The sequence below is a fragment of the Spermophilus citellus genome (genome assembly GCF_964194105.1).
Source record: "Spermophilus citellus genome assembly, chromosome: 7".
Taxonomy (NCBI): domain Eukaryota; kingdom Metazoa; phylum Chordata; class Mammalia; order Rodentia; family Sciuridae; genus Spermophilus; species Spermophilus citellus.
The window spans coordinates 108,155,765-108,171,210 of NC_138188.1; the positions used below are offsets into that span (position 1 = coordinate 108,155,765).

The 15,446-nt window shown below is 40.1% G+C and overlaps 1 protein-coding gene across 1 annotated transcript; it reads right to left on the reverse strand.

Moving 5' to 3' along the window:
- Positions 1-11,883, reverse strand: ROPN1 (rhophilin associated tail protein 1; the record flags this gene model as incomplete). The annotated part of the gene is made up of 5 exons (XM_081300832.1): positions 11,762-11,883; positions 8,279-8,396; positions 6,847-7,008; positions 794-969; positions 1-67 (listed from the first exon to the last, which is right to left on the reverse strand). The coding sequence occupies exons 1-5, from the start codon at positions 11,875-11,877 to the stop codon at positions 1-3; spliced, it is 639 nt and encodes a 212-aa protein (XP_081156958.1). The 5' UTR covers positions 11,878-11,883.
- Between the last annotated feature and the right edge of the window lie 3,563 nt (positions 11,884-15,446).

Consider the following 15,446-nt stretch of genomic DNA (forward strand, 5'->3'; position numbering starts at 1 on the left):
TTATTCCAGCCGAACCCTGGGATTTTGGGTAAAGTCATTCACCTTGATTAAACCATCAGGACCAATTCTGTTTGGAAAAATAGATATCTGTGGTTAGTTTGTTTAACAAATAATCTTTAAAAAGATAACCTAGAAACAACTCTCTCACTCCAATAGTTCTGCTTCTGCTCTGGGTCCATCACCCCTTTTTCTCTTAACTCTTGACTGCCCCTTCTCTTCTTCCTCCTCCTCCTCCTCCTCTGGTCAAGCCTGAGCAGCAGCATTAGAGGCACCTGAAGGGATTGCTAAGACACATATTCCTGGGTCGCATCCCTAGAGTTTATGATTCAGGAGGCCCAGGGTGCAGCCTGGAATTCTGCATGTCTGACATATTCCCAGGTGCTACTGCCTCTGCTGCTGGTTTCAAGCTCTCCAAGAACCATTGTCCCTATACCATTCTTTTCTTTCCCCTTCCTTGTTTCTTTCAGATCTATATTTCACAGTACACTGTGGAATATCAGTTGCTTCCCTTCAGGATCACAAGCTGAATGGGAGCTGGGGTTAGCTGCTGCCACCGCCTGCATCAGGAGGGAGCATTGAACCATATATTGCCAGCCAAGGAAAAGATCAAAATTTAAAAATTGAAGTTTAGTTTCTACTGAATGGGTGATGCTTTCTTACCATCATAAAATTTTAAAATAACATATGTCAAGCCATGGTAACCCAGGGATCATCTGTAGGGACCACTATAACTTGGCCTATTAGATTTTTAGTTTATTTTCCCCAGTATTCTTACTGGGAGAAGTTTACTTACACTTCCTGTTCAATGTAGTTTAGCATTCTGCTGACATGGGATGCAGAGATTTCTCCATCCACTTCAGCAATATATGTGTAGAGAAACTGGAAGGTGCTGAAAGGGATCCGTGGAGGTCCACCATCATGGTCACTGGACAAAACTTCACACACTATCTTAAGAGTTTTGGCAATGGTCTATAAGATACATGAAGAAAGTTACTCTTCTAGGCTAGAGTTCTGAGATCAGTTTAGGTACAAGAGAGAAAACAAAAATATTGCTCTTATAAAATGAAGTTGACTATGATTTAAGATTCTAGAAAGTTTAACATTTTTATCCTCAAATAGCACTTAATTCATCTAAAAACATTGATTATTAAAGGGGTATCTTTTTCTTTCCTATCTTTGTTAGAGGGCTATTCTCAAGAAATTAAATTTACAAGCTGCTAGAAACTCATAAGTTATTTGTGACTTTAATCAGCCAATTCCTTATTAAAGATGGGGGTCATTGATTTTACAGGCTATAAAATTAGAATTAGTTCTTATTATTTCTTTCCAGTCTTATTTCTAAAGGGTTGAGGTAATTTTTCCAGCATGTTATAGTCTAATGAATTATTTGAGGAATGTCAAAGTAGGGGAGAAAAATGTAAGAAAAGGGCAATATTCTTTAGAAGACAGGAGTTCCAAATGATAGGAAAATAGGACTGAGTATCAAGATAAAACATGCAGATACATCTAAGCAGAATCATCTATATTGCATAATACTAACCCTGGTGTTGCTGGGGGGAAATGAGCAGATGATGTGCCAGTTTTAATAGAAGGTTTGCTACCAAAGCAATCACACCTTACAATGAAACTTGAACATTAAAGAATCATGTTCAGAACTGATCCTACATCTTTAAATAAATGTAGCCTTTGCATAAATTTCACAAGTAAGAGAGTTGTGAAGTGATGGGGCAAAGAAAAGGAGTGATTCAAAGAAAAGACTGCTGAGCTCTGAATTCGCAGAGATAGGTCAGCATATATATCTTGGTGGTTTACAGAAAGAGATGGTGCACAGATGCCTTACACAATTTCCAGGGAGCAGTGAAAAATCAGCCCTGCGTAGTGAACTAGGGATGAACAAATAGCCACTGTCTCTCCCACATGCATGGCCAGTGGAGAATTGCTCTTCCTTGCCGTTGATGCTCATGGTTCTACTCCTACCCTCTGCCTGAACATAACAAATGTCTAGATGGCACTTCTTTTGCTTTGGTGTGTATTACCCCGGGTGTAAGTCTGTATGTCATACAGCATGCAAAGATGTGGAAGAAAGTCAGCCCATCCTCCTGGAGTGACAGTTTTCCTTGAAGGCAGTGAATTCAAAAGTTATTTGCATTAACTAATTATTAATTTTAATTGAGTCAATATTTAAATTTCATTTCTTTCCATTTAACAAGCATTGTTATTTTATGAAATAGAATCTTCACTGTGCAATGATTTAAAAATAAAAATGATGCCAAAGAAATTTGGGGTTTGCAACAGCTGTGGCTCTGGAGGTGAAGCACAGGATGAGGCATCATTCCAGGGATTTCCACCTAAGAGAGGGGAGAGGAGGGTGGACATACATGAGGTTATCAGTGAGGATGGGACCCCATGACTGTGAGATGAGGTTAGCATGACAATGGTTTGGGGTACATTTGCAAGTATCAATGTATGTAAATTAAACTGAACTTTTTCTTTTTCTTTCTTTTTTTGTGGTACTGGGGATGGAACTCCTGTGCTCAACCACTGAGCTACATCGTCAGCCCTTTTTATTTTTTAATTTTTATTTTAAGACAAAGTCTTACTAAGTTGCTGAGAGTCTCACTAAACTGCAGAGTCTGGCCTCAAACTTGCAATCTTCTTGCCTCAGCTTCCTGAGTCGCTGGGATTATAGGTATGTGTCACCACACCCAGTCCTGAACTACATAATTTTTATCACAGCTCATTCTTTTGACTTCTCTCTGCACCCCTATTTCTTTTGTTCCGTCATCCTCTTCGTTGGGGTGCTGTTATGGGCTGAACTGTATCCTTCCCACTCACATGTTAAAACCATAAGCCTCAGAACCTGAGAATGTAATTATATTCCAACAAAGAACTTTTTAAAAAAAATGAAGTCCTTGGGATGGTCCCCAATTAAATATGATTGGTGTGTTTATAAGAAGAGGGAATTAGGACACAGAGTAAGACTCTAGACATGTGGAGTCAGAGGAACACAGGGTGATGATAGTTTTTTTTTTATAGCTATAAATATTTTTTAAAGTTGTTCTTACTAGTTGTACATGACAGTAGAATGTATTTTGACATTTTACACATATAGGGAGTATAACTTCCCATTCTTCTAGTTGTGCATGATGTGGAATTACATTGGTTGATGATGGTTTTTTATAAGGCAAAGAAAGGGCCCTTGGAAGAAACCAACCCTGCTGATTCCTTGATCTTAAAACTTTTGGCTGCCAGAACTGTGAGACAATAAATTTTTGTTGTCTATACCACCCAGTCTGTGGTACTTTGATATAGCAGCCCTTGAATACAGTGGGTGTATCATTTATTGGTTATTAAAACAATAAACCCTCAAATTCTAAAGCTCTCATAGATTTTTAAATTTTTAAAAGATTTAATAAATGGATAAAAAACTCTTTGGATTATAGCTTCTTTTTTTTTTTCTTTTGTGGTGCTGGGGATTGAACCCAGGGCCTTGTGCATGCAAGGCAAGCACTCTATCAACTGAACTATATCCCCAGCCCCAGACTATAGCCTTTTGATAAATTCAAACAAATCTAAAGTAAGCAGAGATCTCCATTCTCATTCACAAGACTTCTCTGTGGGATAGGAATCCATTTCACAGAGATGGCCTTAACATTTTACGAGCCTCATTTTCAAACACAGAGGCAAAAGGCTCAGAAAGGAATGGTTTGCTAACAATGGAGAAGTCATTCCTCCAAGTGAACATGATCTTCTACTCTCTATATGATCTATATAATCAGTCTTAGTGGAGCAGGAGGTGGCATAGGCCAGCCTGGAGGAAGGAGTGAAAGGGAAGAGGGACACTGGTCTGCATGCTGAAGCTTTTGGAACCATGTGTGTTAGATCTGGAGAACTCCGACTGGTGTCAGTATTGTTATTACCCAGTGGAGTGAAAGTTCCTGCAATGGTCTCTTCCACAAGGAGCAAACTGCTTCTCTAGATGGCACAGAGATCAAAACTAGCTTGCAAAGGAAGGAGGAATTCCTGGCTTGTCTCTAAAGACAGCTATGTGGATTATCTAGATACAAGGCCTCCACTGGCTGGTGACATTCTGTCTTAGTCTGGGCTGCTATAACACAATATCTTAGACTAATTAATTTATAAACAACAGAAATTTATTGCTCACAGTTCTAGAGGCTGGGAAGTCCAAGATCAAGAGGCCAGTAGATTCAGGGGTTGGAGAGGACCCATTCCTCATGATGGTGACTCCTCACTGTGTCTTCACATGGAAGAAGGAGCAAACAGACCTCCCTCAAGCTTCTTTATAAGGCTCTAATCCCTTCCCAAAAGCTCCACAACCCCTAATACCCACACTTGGAGAGTTAGGCTTCAACATATGAGTTGGGTGGGGAAGATACAAAGTTTCAGACCATAGTGGACCTAGTCCACATTTAAATTTCCAGAAATGGTCCAACACGATGCAAATGGTATAATAGTACTGATTCTTGAATTCACAGGACACTCTTTATTTACAGACTAGAACTCTAGGCCAACTTCCCCACTAGGTGCTTCTTTTATAGGTATGGTGAGTGGCAAAGTCAGATATCTCAGGATCCCTCAGAATTGGAATGGTTCACTCTTATCCAGAGGTAGGCATGAGAGTGCCTTGGTGGGAACAGAGAAGGTGGAGTAGAATCTCAGAATGCTAGAGGTAAGAGAACTTCATAGAACTTTCAATCCAACCTCCTTATTTTAAAAGGGAAGTGGAAAAATATAGTTCACTTCATTGTTCCTCCACTCCAATTTGTGAGGCAGGTCTATCAGAGGAAAACTAGTAGCCACCTAGTAACCTAAGCACAGGAAGGGTCAGAGTGTGACTTTCCAAAGTTGCTCCTGGCTACTGTGAAGTATGAAGACAAGAGGCTAAGTTGGACACCTCATAAGATGGTGAGAAACATAGACTGCCAAAGCCAGGGAGCAGATGAAGACAAACTGGAAGAGATTTCAGAGGTTCCCAGCAGGAGTGACAACTGAGATGAGCCTGGGGCTGGGGTGGGGGGAGCATCACCAGACTTTGCCTAATCAGAGAGATACCAAAAACTTAAGCTGTAAGCAGTTTGTGATCAGAGGAAGGCGGGAAAGTACTAGGAGGCATGGGAACCCCTTTACTTGGCTGCTCTGAGGTCCTAAACCACCCCAGAGAGAATGGTGAGGCAAAACCTGAGAGAGACAGTTACCTGTAGGCAGTTTCAATTATTGCATCAGACTAAACTCCTGGATTGAATGGAATCTATTTATCTTCCTCTTCTACCCTTTTCAGGTGGGATAAATCAAGGTCATCAGAATTAACTTTAGATAAGATAAAAAACTATACCCCACCAGAAAACAAAAACAAAACCAGAAACAAACAAACAAAAAACCCCCACACATACATCTCTGAATGTGATATGAATAAACTTGTAGGCCTGTGAGAATTTTATGTGTGATTTTAATTTTCTCTTTTGTAATTTATTCCAATACTTGAGGCTTGGTGTCTTTTTTTTTTTTTTTTGGTGGGGGTGGGTGGTAGGGAAGGTACTGGGGATTGAACCCAAGCATGCTTTACCACTGATCTATATCTCCAGTCCTTTTTATCTATTATTTTGAAACATGGAGAGTGTTGTTAAGTTGCTGAGGCTGTCCTTGAACTTGCAATTCTCCTGCCTCAGCTTCTTAGGCATGTGCCGAAGCATCCAGCTCTTGAGCCCCCCCCCGCCCCCCCCCCACAGAAGTGATATCAGTTGTGATTGACAGCTCATTTACCCCTACTACCTTTTCCTCTCTTCTTTGGAGGATAGTAATGTATTTGTTATATAAGGACAATAAAGAAAAAAATCAACCCTTAAGGCTCTCCTTTTCTTCTATTTAAAGAAATGATTATGATAAAGGTCACAGGGGAAACCCAAAAGTTGAACTACAGTATTTCTGCTAAATTTGCTCAGAAACAGAATGTCAAATATGTGTTCCAAGCATATTGGAGAAGAAAGAACAAGATCATGTTTAGATGTGCTGAATAATTCAAACTACCTTTTCATACCAGTTGGTTTGGGCTGAGGTGATAATTCCCTCATTAATGCTTAAATTTGTATCATTTCAGGGATAGTTTTAAAAAATGAATAATTTTGATTCATTTTTTATTTAAGTTATCATAACAATTATTAACAAGGGTGAGTTCACATATAAGATACCTAAGCTTTAAGTATATTAAAAAACTGTTTTTAGCATCTTTTGCTTCAAAACAGGAAAATGGCTTTTCTAGTTGCTAAACAAGTCAAATTTGGAAAAGGCATGAATTTGTATGAACATCCTGCATGCACAGTGATGTCATAACTGTAGTTCTAGAAATAGCCTCATCTCTCTTTGCTTGCTTTCTTATCTCTGATCATTGCATCCAATTATGTTTATCTAAGAGTCATTTTCTATAATGCTACACCCCTCTTTAAAAGTCACTATTGGTATATCTTGAAGGTGTCTGGAATCTACAAGTGAGCAAGTCTTATTCTATAGCTGGCTCTTGGTTATCTCTAGGAATTATAAACGAAAGGTGTGGAGTGGGGTGAAAATAAATCTGAGGGCAATGATCAAATTTCACAAATAATTTGAACTGTCCCTAAAACCTGATGATAATTCTTTCTCTCCCTCCTCCCATCTCCTGCTTCCAGCTGATGCATACAGAAATGCATTTCTTAATTCAGAGAGGAGAAGACAAAAAGAAGCAGGCTCGTCATTAGCCCTGGAGGGGTGATAATATGTAGATGGATTTTCCTTCCAAGTCTGGAGGAAGATTTTCCCTTAAGGAAATTCAAGGGGGGTGGGGGGCTAACTTACAACTCCAAGAGAGCTGCAGGAAAGGGCTAAGAACTTCAGCCACTCGATCTCCTCCGTGAAGCGACCCACGTTCATCACACTATTAAACAGATCTGTTGGCAGATTCAACACCTTCCACATCTGAGCCAGTTCATCTGCATGGATGATCAGCCTGCCACCAACCTGCAGGGCAGGGGACAGACACAACATAAAGAATGAAGAGAAAGGTAAGAGATGCCCTGATTGGCAGGTCAGTCCCCAAGTTCTGCCAGCATATGTAAAGGGGTGGGGTTGAGGATAGGTATTAATTAGGGAGGTCAGAGGACCCTCTTTGGCAGTTCTCCTTGCAAGGCTACTGAAGAGCATGCTGAGATATCATTTAATATGCATATATATTTTGTAACTTCAGATGTCAGAATTATATTAGAGATAGATATTTACTTTGTATTTTAATTTCTTCTGATGCTTTTTTGATTTGTTTTATTCCTAGGTTGTCCCTACATGACAGATAGGACAGACTGAAGACAAACCCAAGGGGCAAGAACTTGTTGAGACCACTAATAAGTGGTAAAATGAGAACAAGACGTAGGGTCTCTTGCTTCCAAGTCTCCATTGAATTCTTTGCACTGGATCTCATTTACCTCCCATTTCCCCAGGAATGATGTGGGAAACATGGCTGATGTGTAGGGGTTGAGACTGGATGCCTACTGTTGTTTGATCTCATTCTAGAGCTCCGTCAGGCTCAATGCACAAGGAACTTGGAAGTTAAAAGGACAGGAGTGAATGACTGACTGTTGGCCAACAAAGTGACGAGGGCACAGCTGCCCCAGTGAAGCCCCAACCCCTTTCCTAGCCCTCTGATTCTAATAAAACACTAAATCTCTGGAACTGAGGTCGTTGGCTAAGTCAGTCCTGAATTGCCTCAGATCTCTCTGTCCAAGATCTTAGGGCAAGGAATGGTGGTGCTAATCCATATTTTTTTGAGAATTGGCCAAACCACAAACTTTCTCAAGCCAGTTTCTCCTCATTCATTTATCAGGCAACTTCTAGGATGACAGGGCAGGGGAGAATGTCAGGGTGTTCCCTAAAAACTAGGCTATGTTTGCACTGGGGAACTATAATAAGCTCCTCCCCAAAGTGGGATGGCCGCATGTCATGGCCTTGTTGATCCATCTGGGAGACACTTTTAAGCAACTGCAGACCCATATTTTTCAGGAGAGAAGGGATTAGCACTGCACTGAGTCCCTGGACATTGTGTCAGCTTAAGGGGATCTGTGATGGCCCCATGACAAGCTAGCCCTTGGCCTATTCAATTTACCCAAGGGGACATTTACCTTCAGGGCAAGGTTTAGTGAACTTTAGGGTCGTGCTAAGTGAACAGCTGACTGGCAGAGGAACAGATGGCCTCTGTTTGTACCCACAGAGCAGCAACCTTTCCCTGCATGCCTCTTACCCTAGAATGCAGGATCTTTAACAGCTCAGGTGTGAGCTCCGCCCAGTTGGACAAAGCAACTCGCTCAGACCGCTCTCTCACTGGAGGGATCTCTCCACGGGACATAGACCCAAAATAACTGCAAGACAAAAATTAGCAGGGATAGGAAGGGCAGCAAAATAGAATAGACATTATGATTGATGTATGTACATTCCATGTATGTATTATATGTCAAAATACATTCTGCTGTCATGTATGACTAAAAAAATAAAAATAATTTAAAAAAATTAGCAGGGTGGAGAGTGTCCCATACTCCAGCAGCCTCCAGCTGCTTGAGGAATTTCCCCTTCCTCTCCCCCGACTCATTTTTAAGGGAAGGGGGTAGAGGAAAGAACATTTTGAAAGCATTTAGACACTGTGCTTAGTTCATTTGCATATGAGAAAAGCCTGATGGTGTTACTTTAAGAAATGGAGCATGCTTAGGGTATAAAAGTTTATTTCTAAGGATGAGGAATATTCAAACCAACTAAAGTGTGTTGTGCAATTATATTGGGGCATATTCAGTCAAGTTTTGTTTTTCCCCAAGTCATCCCTCCTAGTGTTTCATATACACAGGGGGTCATATATCCTAGGATATATATGTATAGGATATATACATATATACATGTGTACATCTGTGTTGTATCAGGCAATGAGTGGGGAAGAGAATTTGGAAGAGAACAAAAATGATTTGCCTGAGAAAGGGGAGGGAATAGAATGGCTCCTGGGGTAAGTGAGGAAGGGTTTCTGGCTGGGGAGAGGCCTGAGGCTTCACAAGGAAGACAGAGAAGACTGGCAGGGCACTAAGGGAGGCTCAGGAGAGAAGACAAGCCAAAGAAGGTTTCAAGCTTAATATGATTCGCATGAAGCAAAATGCTTCTCTTTGTTTCCTCAACAATTTCAGTAACACTATGCCTGGTCACCACTGCTTTGTGAATGAAATGGACTTTGGGGGACAATGTGGAAAATAGACTAAGTTCTATTTCAGTATTGGCATGGATGGAAAGAGGCTGTCTGCAGCAGGGAATGGGTATGAGCAGGTGACATGGTGGTTGATGCTATATGGCAGGGTGTGTTCTCCATCAAAAGTCTTGTTAATGTCTATGCCTGAATCAATAACTTCTGGCCTTTATTTTCTCCAGATAGCATGAAAAGAACAGAGTAGAAATTTTATAGCAGCCCATTTTAGGGTGAAACCATTCAATAGAGTTAACCATTGCCTGTCTCTTAAGACACAGAGCATTCAAAGCTAAAAGTACATGGCCTAAAACAGCACCCTCCAGGTTCTCTCTTGGAGGATGTCAACAGGAAGGGTAGAAGAAATGCTTCAAGGGCACTTCTAACAATGTGCATGAGAACTCTCTACAGACAGATCAGTATTGCGATGGTATGGGTGCAGCATGACAACTGAAGTTGGGCATAACCCCAGGCTCTGTAACCAGACTTGGGTGATATAAACCGACCATGACACCATGGCACCTCGTTGTACAGAAGTTACTACCGAGGTGGAGAGTAATATTCATTATTCTCAGCATTCTTCAAACATCTTTAGACTTTTTAGTGGAGCTGAGTAGATAGAGAACATGGAAATGAAGCTATAGTCATGGATTTAGTCCTCTGGGTTATTAAGCTTCATTTGAAAGTAAACAATTCTATGGTTATAAACAGTAAATTTGTATTGTCATACATGCCTACTACAGGAGAAATAATTGTATGTTCTGCTGAAATGCCTGGTAGGTAGTTTCCTCATTGACAGCAAATATGTAGGGAAATTCTTTCTTGCAATGAATTAAATACATACCTTGGAAATATTGTGTGGAGTTTTATCCTTTAAAAGGCTACAAGTTTGTAATCACATGAAACAATCTGATAAGGGCTTTTCATGTCTAAATAGGATGAAGAGTGCTCTTAGGTCATGCTCTTTTTCATTGTAGTTAAAGTACAAACTGATTTTTCATGGATGTCTAAAAAATTTATAGCATATCATATAATACAGGTGCTACCAGTCTACAATAGGGGAATGTTTTCTTCCATAAATGTCAGAGGCAATATTAAGAAATGTCATTTTCCTAACTATACTAGAGTAGCAAAAGAACAATAAAATGGAGTGTTAAACTATTGTATAGTATAAAACAGAGTCTCTGTCTCACTATGCTGAAAAAAAAATCAGTCTTCTGATGCTAAAGTCCAATCTTAGAGGTAATAGATCAAATTTAGAATGGAAAACTAAACAGGATTCATTACTAGGTGAAGCAACTCTATTTATGTCTCTTTTTATGGCACAACTGGCTCACTTTCCCCTCCATTTCTAAAAGCTTCCTCCTAGTCCAGCCCAAGAGTGCAGAACACTGGCTCAGAAACTCTGTAAGGCCCTCTTGGAAGACATTTTATTCCATCTGAAAGGTGTTCACAGCTCTCCTCCCCTTCTGCTCAGAACACCTACTCACCCTCAGGCTGAGAACATTCTTCCTTCCCCCAACCACAGGGCTCCTCCGCAGTCTCCCTTCATCCCCCCTTTCCCACTGAATTACTATTAAGGAAGTAATCATCATAGTAAAAATAGTCAGGATCCAGGAGGTTTGGTTAGTTTCCAACTCCTGCCCCAAGCCCTGGTTACCCAGTTTCCAACAGGAGTGTTTGTCTAAGAAGCAATTTCATAGCTGAGAGGGTTTCTGCATAAAGCTGCTTCCGCGCAAGCCAGCAGCTATTGTGCAAGCTCCATTGACTGAGCAGGCTCTGGGGGCTCTTGGAAAAGGGGCACCTGTGCACACCGCTCACAACCAAGCCTGACCTCATCACTCTCATCTGTTGCCTTCTCCAAAATGCCTCGTGACTGTGTGGACATCTTTATGCTGAGAGAACAGATTCGTTCAAAGAAACCTTAAAGAAAATAGTAATTTCCCCAAAGGTAAGATACAAAGTATCTCTAGTCCGGCGCAAGTCGTGGAGCAATGTGTCTCATTACAGGAAGGACCCAGTTTGGAAAGATCCACCCGCTCCACTCTGCCGGCCAGTTCCAGCCTCCCCCAGGTGCCCTGCCATCTAACGGCGAGACAGGAGAACGAGGTCCAGGTTTCATCCAGGCTAACCGGCCTGGGAAATTCCGTGCTTCCCTTTTCACTGGGACTGAGGGACCGGATGCAGGCAGGGGCGGGCGTGTGCTGGTGTGATGTAGAAGTCTAACTCTTGCTGTTCACACTAGGACACTTGACCTATAGCCTTGGCGTCCAGCTGCTCAGTCTAGCTCTCTTAGGGGAGGGTATCTCTCCCCATTCGATGTATTTATATGTGGATTTTAAAACATCAAAAGCAACGAGAAAACTGAAAATCTGGCATAATTAGCCAGAGATTATGCTAATCAGTTCGGACTCTCTGGCTGCAGCCATGACAACCTCAATTTTTCATGACCCTTTCTCCTCCTTTCTCTCTCCCCGAGGAGACTGGAGGTGAGAAAGGAACACGTACTCGGCAGCCCATTGGATGAGATCCTGGGGCTGGGTCCGGATGGCGGCTTTGGTAAACTGCTTCAGCAATTCTGGCAGCTCCGGCGGGATGCATATTTGCTTATCAGTCTGAGGCATTGATTGCTTGACCTGTGCACAGGAGAGAAAATAAAATGGGAATCTTTGAATCATAAGATGACAGCAATCCTGAACTAGAGGTCACCCAGCCTCTGTCAGTCTCAGTATTGGGGATTCTGCTACCCCACAACACGGATGCATTCTAGAAAGTGGTTTACTAATCCTTGGTTTTTGTTGTAAATAATTATGTTCTTCATATAAAACATCACACTTTAAAAAGTGGACATCAACAGAAGTAAACATAAATATTCCCTAATAATGTCACCCCCAAATATTGGATATCTTCTTCCCAATTTTGTTTCAATCTAACTGTATATGTGTTTGTATAAATGAAAACTGGGGTTGCACAAACCCTATTTATTCAACAGCATGTTATGAGCATCTTTCCAAGTTGCTTCAATTCTTACTAGCCAGATAAAAGTTGTAGCAAAATTTACACTCTGAATCCTCTGATATTAGGCCTTTCTAAATAAAAATAATTATTAAACAGCTATTGGACTATCTAATCGTTTTTGTTTTTAGTTGCAGATGGACACATATCTTTATTTTATATATTCATTTTTATGTGGTTCTGAGGATTGAACCCAGGGCCTCACACGTGCTAGGCGAGTACCCTTACCACTGAGCCGACCCCAGCTTTCTTATCTAATCTTAAGAAAGAAACAAACATTTTCACATGAAAAGTTCAAATTGAAACAAAGACAAATTGAAACAAAAAAATTTAAAGTTTATAGATGGTATATAATTCTATGCACATATGAATATGATATTATGATTCCATTTTTAATACAGAAAGGGACAAGCTAAAAATACCAAAAGCCCCACCCACCACCCTTACACCTAGATTGCCAGACAAATCTCAGTAAACATACTTTTCCAATTGTCTTGCTGAATTTGCCATAGAATGAGAGAAATCTTCAAGCACCAAATAAAGTGAAGCAGAATGTAGAATAGTGACTTACTGAAGAAATGAGGGCTCACCTGAGGGAAAATGTAGAGAGCAAAAATTTGAAACTTTGAGATGCAGGGAGGAGAGAGACCAGGCCTGGCTCACAAAGAGCAAATGACTGAAGTAAAGCATTTTCCTTCTGGTCTAAGTTTGAGACCCTTCAATGTGGAAAGGAAGACTGGAAACATTGGCCTACAGGTAGGGGTAATCAATGAAGAACTGTCTCCTATGCTGCTTCCTGTGGGGGAAAATAGCCTCCAAGAGTTTGTAGCTACTGACTAGATCTAGGTTTAGATTTATACCAGCAGCAGCCTAGTTGGGAAATCCCTAGATGAGAAATTAAAGCAGTCTGAGGTTGATGGTATTTTATTCCCTTTTACTTAATGTTCTTTTATTTGGAAGTAGAGGAGGATAAATATAATGATTAATTTTAGACTTCATAAAAAGCCAAGTATGTATAAATTTTACTGTACATATGTGGCCTTGTACAAAGTATTAAAAAGTAGTACTACAGGGCTGGGTTTGTGGCTCCGTGGTAGAGCACTTGCCTAGCATGTGTGAGGCACTGGGTTCAATCCCCTGCACCACATAAAAATAAACAAATAAAGATATTGTTGTGCCCATCCTACAACTAAAAAATTAAGAAGTAATATTACAAAAATTATATTATAAGTTAATATAATCACCAAAATATGACCAAAAAAAAAAAAAAAAAAAAAAAAAGGAGATGGGGAGAGTGTAGGAAAAGTGGACAAATAACATGATAGAAAGTCCTCCCTACATGTCAGTAATCAACCAAGAGAAATAGTCCTAAATGTATTAAAGTATAGAAATTATCAGACTGGATTATTAAAAATCCAGGTACTGTCACATCTGAAAAAAAACCAGAAAGACTGAAGGTAAAAATGATATAAACATGCAAATAACCCAAAAAAGTTGACATTGACAAACTGATACCAGACAAAAGAGATTTTTTAAAAACAGGTAAAATTCACCGTTGGAAATCAAGAAATTCACTACATGATGATAAAAGCTTCAACTATTGAGAAGTTAGCACAATTCTCAATAAGTATGCTCCAGCCTTCACCAGGGAGGAGTCTCCAGCCTCCCCCAGGTGCCCTGCCATCTAGCGGTGAGATGAAAGCTCAAGGTACAAATATTGTTTGGGATCTCTCTCTCTCTCTCTCTCTCTCTCTCTCTCTCTCTCTCTCTCTCTCTCACACACACACACACACACACACACACACACACCTTTACTATTAAAGAGTGAATGATGATAAATACAAATCTAGAATTGGAAATTACCCCTAGCGGAAGTGATGTCATCTCAATAGTGACATTCTGACTTCTAAGTTGGATGGTAACTGCTTAGATGTTTGTTTCAAAATTTTAAACTATATTTACATTATGCATTTTGTTTTGTATATACAAAATAAAATTTTAAAATCTACTATTTACAAGTTGTTCCTCGTGACTTTTCAATCCATTTATTCTAGAAAAGGGCAGGGCCTTAGTTTGTTTATATTATGTATGTGTGTGTATACATACACACATATAATAGACACAATATGTATTATTTTATTGTGGTAAAACATATAGCATAAAATTGACCATTTTAGCCACCTAATTAGCTATTTGAGTAGTATTAAGTACATACACATTGTTGTGCAGCCATCACCATCATACTGCAGGGTGTTTTCATGATCCCATCTGAAACTTTGTACCCATTGAAAAATAACTCCCTATTCTTCCTTCTCCTTGCTCCTGGCAACCACCATTCCACCTTCTGTCTCTATGAATATTATGTTGTAGCATGTTTGAGGGTTCTCTTTTTTTAAAGGTTGAAGAGTATTTCATTATATGTACCATTTTTGTTTATCCAGTCACAATCAGTGGACATTGGGTTATTGCCACCTTTGGGCTATTGTAATAATGTTGCTATGAGCATAGGTGTACAGATATCTTTTTGACTTCTGCTTTCAATTCTGTTTGGTATAGACCCAGAAGTGGAATTACTGGATCATGTGGTAATTGTATTTGAATTTTTTGAGGAACTGCCATACTGTTTTCTACACTGACTGCACCATTTTACTGTTCCCTTGTATTTTTGACAGGATCATTTATTTGTTGTGCAATTATTTAATTTCTATTCTGAAGGTTGCCAAACCTCATGTAAATGAAAAGACGGCCCAAACCTAATTAGAGAAGCTTCCATGACAAGAATAGCAATGATAACCCTTGGTCAATATGGAGCAAAATCAAGCAAAGCCTTATTTCAGCCTGTTGCCTTTTCTGACAACTTTTCTGTGACCTCTAAACATTTGGGCAAAGACTCTCTAGTAAGTTCTTTATACCTATTTCTCAGTCCTTCTTTAACCCTTTGCATTTTTCTCCTCTTTTTTTTTTTTAAGAGAGAGTGAGAGAGGGGGGAGAGAGAGAGAGAGAGAGAGAGAGAGAGAGAGAGAGAGAGAGAATTTTTAATATTTATTTTTTAGTTCTCGGCGGACACAACATCTTTGTTGGTATGTGGTGCTGAGGATCGAACCCGGGTCGCACGCACGCCAGGCGAGTGCGCTACCGCTTGAGCCACATCCCCAGCCCACATTTTTCTCCTCTTGAA